Genomic DNA, 6,393 nt, shown 5'->3' with positions numbered 1-6,393 from the left:
CTACACAACCAGCACATGGCATTTATTTGCTACAGGCTCTTCTGCCTTTTGTGTGTGAGAGTAATTCAGAAAGATCAACACAACACACAATGCTTATATTGTTAGGATTAGGAGTATAAGACAGTGACAGTCTGCAGTATTCTTCTGTCACCTGTCTTTTTCAAGGCTGGCTCAAAAATGGACTTCCTTTCCAACAGTAATGAAGACTAGCCACGAACTAATTTTAAAAAAGGCCAAAAAAGTGACACCTTACCTCCTCTGGAAAATAAAAAAGGATTTATTATTATTTGACTTTTAGTAACAAAGATATGGTTAACTTCTGTAACAATTTAAGAATTATTATTATTTTTTAAATTTAATAAATGTTTACTTATTTGGTTTATAGAGATTTGTGTATTTCAGAGCAACAGACATCTTTATTGTTTATATATCCTTTTTTTTTTTTTTAATAACCCTTTTTAGTTTTCATTGTGTGTGTAGATTCAAAATGTTAAAAGAAATTAACAATGAAATGAAAACAACTAACACAAATTTATTTTCATCCAAAGTGAGGATAAATGCATTTTACAAATTTATATTAGCAGTGGAATGCTAATTTTTAACACTGAAGCTAAAGGAAATAAAACCTTATTTCAGATCAGGAAAACACAGCTTTACAAGCATGTAGAAAGTGAACACATACATGGATACAGGAATGTAAAAATAAAAGAATTAAAAAATGAAGCTTGGTAGTGTGTTACTCTTAATGACTAGGTAATGAATGTATAACAATGATAATAATAATAGTACATGATGTAATCTTCTACTGCCATGCAGCAGCAAAAAATCTTGATAGCTGTTATCTGGAGATCAGTAACTAACAAGATAAGGATTCTTAATCCAGTTTGAGTCTTGAAAGGTACTAATCTAAATTTATAAAATATTTCATTTGGCAGAAAGCAACATCAAGGATTTAAAATAGTTCTAGGAAGTTAAAAATGTAGTATTTTGTTCAGTATTAAACATTTTTTTTTTTTTTTTGGATTCCACCCTCCAGTTCCACTTATTTCATATGAGTGTGAAGAGAGTAAATATTCACTGGAGGATTGCCATGAAAATAGTGGCGCACATCCAATATCACATGTGTGCACACACACACACGCACTATTTATTTATATATATATATATATATATGTTTATTTACAATCTGTAAAATAAAGATAACTAACTAGGTCATAACATGGGAAAAAAAAAAAAAAAAAAAACTGTAAATATCATAGATTATGAATATTAACATGCTTGTTGCTCAATTCTACTTTTAGACTACCTTTAAAGGACTAAAAACCTCTAAAATAATTTCATACTAAAGAATTTTTTATTCATTCAACTGCCTTTTTAATTGACTAGTCATTGATTTTTATGTTGCTTAACAAAAAAAAAAAAAAAGTAAAATAAAAAGTACATAATAACATAATACACTGCCTAAACAATGAATGAGAAAATATAGCAAATTCAACAATTATATTAAAAAAAAAAAATCAGATCAAAATATCTCGTCAAGTATACAAGCAAGCAAAAAAAAAAAAAAAGGAAGACGGCTCACATTAAGGACATAAAAATGATCATTAGATTTCAAATAAGTAGGTGGTAGAAGCAGAGTCATTATCAAATTAAAAATGATTTCTCAACAGTTAAGCAGTAAGCAAAATTTGCTTGAAACCATTCAGAGAATGGTTTCTTCTGTATTCTATCATGATGGTCAATTCTCCTAATTATCGATACATTTGTTCTCATAGAAGAATCAAAGATCCTTCAATAATTCTGACATGTCACACAAGAATATTTGATGAGGTCTGTAATACAAATGGCTGTTTATCAGATATATTCAAGTATTAAAGTGATGAATTGCATATTATCACTTCATACTAATAGAAAATGCTACATTTAAAGGACACTTGTGAATTATTTCAGTTGCATGTTGCAACAAGTTAAAATGCTGCCATGGAAAAATTCCATCTAACCCAATGTGGGATAACTAGATTCTATTCATTGCATAGCTTTTATTGTGGCTAAAAAATTAAAAAAAAATGTAAAAAAAAAAATAATAATTTGCTCTAATGGTAAAAAATTTGATTAATGGCACAAACTTAATTTATGGACTAGACATTATTAGAACTACAAGCTTCTCCTCTTAAGGCAGGAATCTGATATGGGTGTTATAATGCATGGTACAATGCCAAAATCTGGTTTAATAGTGGCAAAACCAAAAAAAAAAAAAAAAAAAAAACATTTGTTACACAACCACTCATATTGCTTCTAAATAACATATTAATTCAATGTTTAGGCAGTATAAAGTGCATTTAAATGTCATCAATACGAGTGAACGAATAGCTAAAATATCAATAAAAATCTGTAAAAAAAACCCTTAAAAAACCTTAATACTGATCAAATAAACAAAAAAAGGATGTATTTTAAAATACTTAAAGCTTTCAAGATAGGTTAATCCCAAATTAAAAACCAGATCAATAAATTAATCAATATTCAACATCTAATAATTCCATGGTTAATTTTAAATAAATAATTTTTCTTGGTACTCTTTAAAAAAATAAAGAAATGAAATCTTTATATCTACAAATTTGTAATACTTTGTAATTTAATCTTTTAAGCTCAGAATCTGATTTTAATTTTGATTTTAACTAATGAAAAACTAATTCTTATTGTTACATAATAATACACTTTTTAATATACTGCATTGCCTGACTCAGTTGTGAGTGCTTCGTCTGTAAATTAGTTCAAGAAGAGGTATGATAGATATTGTTTTGATAGTTTGGGTCTCCTGCGATGAGTCTTCTGACTCCATGGACGTACCCATATAATAATAATAATAATAATAATACTAAATAATGAACTTTAATATAAAGTAACAATGAAGTTTCATTGTGATGATAATCAGTACTAAAGTCTAAATAAAAGCTTTAAAACCAGTTTCTGTAGTAATGATTTTAACTGTTTAAAATCAGAGGCCATTCTAATTTATGCAACTCCTGTTATTGAACAAAGTACTAATTTTAGCTTAGATCAATACAATAATGAACAATATTTACATTCCTCAGCTCCCGAATAATTCTATAAGAGGTGCAAGGAAAAAAAAAAAGCACTTTATTACAGTTATAATTTTCATATTCTCAATACGGATTTTCCTTTTTTTACAAATATACACTTGCACTTGTGTAGAGAAGCCTTACATCAGTGTAGATTCAATTATTTGAAATCAATGCTGAGAAATAATGTTAATTTCATCTTATAAACATGTACTGTTCCAACAAAAGATATGAAACAAACTTTTTTCCATTTCTATTTTGTGATTCAAATGCCATTCAATGTCCCGTAAAAGTAACACATTTCTTAAAGATGTGCTACTTTTCATTTATCAGCAAATACAGCATACAAACAGAGATTCTGTCTCAAGAACAAGACAGAAATTTATTTATTTTTTACTTAAACTGCACTTATTTCCAGATGATTAAAATTCAGCATATAAGTATTGTTGTTCAAAAACTATTTGCAAAACACTATTGTGTGATCAGTTAACAGGATATACAAGTTAAAAAAAATAATAACCACATAAGCTTGTATAACAATCATGCCCATGTAATTATTGCATTCTTAACTTTTAATCTAAGAAATAGAAAAGAAAAGTCCATATTTACATGAATCATATGTTATAATGAGATATATCCTTCAAAAGTCATGTATTAAAGGTCAGGAATGTTAACCATGCTCTATAATTATGTTCAGCAGGATTATACATTCAGCTCTAACTATGGATGTTACTAACAAGAAATAACCCACATGGGGAGATACCATAAACATAAAAGTGCTGAAACAAATATGATGAGGATAATTTGTGAGACAGCAGAACAGCATTCCTGAAAGAAACTCTAATATCTCATTGCAAACTTTTTGTTTGCTTCCACATGCATAAAATATGGATGAAAGTAAGAATATAATTTCTTGTCAAGTATAATACATCTTCCAACTCAGTGAAAAAATCTTGTTACAAGTATCACAAATCTAGAGTATAATCATAATATGGTGAGACACATTTTGCTACTTGTATATGAGAAATATGACTTTGCCATCAAGTTAGCTTTTCAATATCAGTATGGGTCTAGTTCACACTGATTAGACTGCAATAAAGGTCATCCAGAAGGTACTTATTTGGAGTAATCTAGATAGAGCAATAAGACATTTTTAATTACTTACACTGATAGTTCTATTGAACCAACCAAACTGTCTACCTCAATAAAGGTCAAAATTTCAGTAAGTAACTCAGCATAGCATTATACATGTCCATGAAGGAAGTGTGTGCTGTATTATAGGATATACAGGATTATATAATGCAATATGAAATCAATTGCTCTCTACAAGTAGCTTGGCTGTGTAGTTATTTCACAGGCAAAGTTTTGTTTGCTTATATGCTTATACAAGAAACCATTTCTTTTAAGTATAATATATATTTTGCTTATTCATTAAAGAAAGCATCATTGGTTTTTTTTTTTCATGGTTCATATTCAGAAAGAAAAGTAACTCCTTGAGTTCCAGTAGCAGACTACTAATCAATGATCAAATCAATATTGTATTTCAAAACTTGTTTTAATTTCTTTTTATTAATTATACCTAGATAATTACTGAGAATATGTACATTAACTAATCATTAATTAATGATTAATCTACATCAAGTTAGCTTTTCAATATCAGTATGGGTCTAGTTCACACTGATTAGACTGCAATAAAGGTCATCCAGAAGGTACTTATTTGGAGTAATCTAGATAGAGCAATAAGACATTTTTAATTACTTACACTGATAGTTCTATTGAACCAACCAAACTGTCTACCTCAATAAAGGTCAAAATTTCAGTAAGTAACTCAGCATAGCATTATACATGTCCATGAAGGAAGTGTGTGCTGTATTATAGGATATACAGGATTATATAATGCAATATGAAATCAATTGCTCTCTACAAGTAGCTTGGCTGTGTAGTTATTTCACAGGCAAAGTTTTGTTTGCTTATATGCTTATACAAGAAACCATTTCTTTTAAGTATAATATATATTTTGCTTATTCATTAAAGAAAGCATCATTGGTTTTTTTTTTTTCATGGTTCATATTCAGAAAGAAAAGTAACTCCTTGAGTTCCAGTAGCAGACTACTAATCAATGATCAAATCAATATTGTATTTCAAAACTTGTTTTAATTTCTTTTTATTAATTATACCTAGATAATTACTGAGAATATGTACATTAACTAAGCATTAATTAATGAAAAAAAAGGCTTTTCTGGCAACAGCTTTTTCCAAAATGTGAAGCCAAATTTTATTCACTATTGGAGCATCTAAAGAACAATGCACAAACATGCTAATATGCAACTAACTTAAAAATGTCACATGTCAAAATAAGAGTACATATAAAAATGAAAAACTGTTTTATTGTACACATTATTGAGTTGGGTTCAATTGCCCAATCTATGAAAAATCTGCTGGGAGGCTGGATACCAACATGGTCTGCCACTTGGCAATACTTGTACTAAAGGAATGATGCCAGGTGCTATTGCACCTAAATTTATATTATGGTATATTTTGAATATAAGGGAAGTTGTACCTACAATCACATTTCTAAGAGTAGAATTGAATGAAATATAGAGATGTAAAGTAGCACATATTAATTTTTCCATAAGTGATTTTCTGTTAAATAATGAATTTAATCTAATCATTATTTCTAAGAGGGGCTTGAAAAAGGAAAATTTCATAAAGTATTTAAAAGGGCAAAAAGAAAAAGTTTTTTAAGGGGACGTGGAAGCTTAAATGTTATAAATCAAGAAATAGTGGACTTTTCAGGAATAAATAACATATAGAACATTAGTTTAAAACTAATTAATTTTAAGAAAGGACTTCACTGCTTATGTTAGCATCAATTTTAAAACTAACATATTATTAACAATTTTTTTTTTTTCACAATGCAGATATTTCATGAATTTATAAGATATATTTAGTGGAAAATTATTTTGTTTCAAATATTTCTTACTTAAACTCCTTTATATGCATATTTTATAACAAAATATATGGTACCTTACTGAGTCCATCAGGGATGAAAATGCACAGAGGGGCACCATATTTCCCCAGTTCCTGAATGAAGATTAAAATAAATATTTATATGCACAACATAAGACTGAAATACAAAGTATATTAAATAATGGCAGCTGCCCAAATCAGATCATAAATTGTAAAATATGAAAAACAATCAGAGAACAGCAAGAAATTATTGCCAACTGTAATCAAGTTGGTGTAGAGAAATGTTACTATAAATAAATAAATATTTATTTATTTTGATTAATCCAACTTGAATGAATGCAAT

At 28.1% G+C, this 6,393-nt stretch overlaps 1 protein-coding gene across 2 annotated transcripts in view; it reads right to left on the bottom strand.

Annotated features, from left to right (window-relative positions):
* Positions 1–211: 211 nt before the first annotated feature.
* Positions 212–6,393, bottom strand: part of LOC150099909 (uncharacterized) — a 101,328-nt gene continuing 95,146 nt past the window's right edge. The window contains exon 6 of one of the 2 annotated variants that reach the window (XM_090402532.1): positions 212–258. In XM_090402532.1, the coding sequence (XP_090258658.1) occupies positions 224–258 (35 nt within the window). In that variant the 3' untranslated portion in view covers positions 212–223. Of the gene's footprint in view, positions 259–512; positions 6,165–6,393 lie in introns of those variants that run through there. The other variant, XM_090402531.1, reaches the window with a different exon arrangement.

Source organism: Typopeltis vanoorti, chromosome 13 (genome assembly GCF_054136105.1).
Source record: "Typopeltis vanoorti isolate ZY-2024b chromosome 13, IOZ_Tvanoo_1.0, whole genome shotgun sequence".
Taxonomy (NCBI): domain Eukaryota; kingdom Metazoa; phylum Arthropoda; class Arachnida; order Uropygi; family Thelyphonidae; genus Typopeltis; species Typopeltis vanoorti.
Note: the sequence above shows the minus strand (reverse complement) of the source record. Positions and strands in the feature narration are given on the sequence as shown.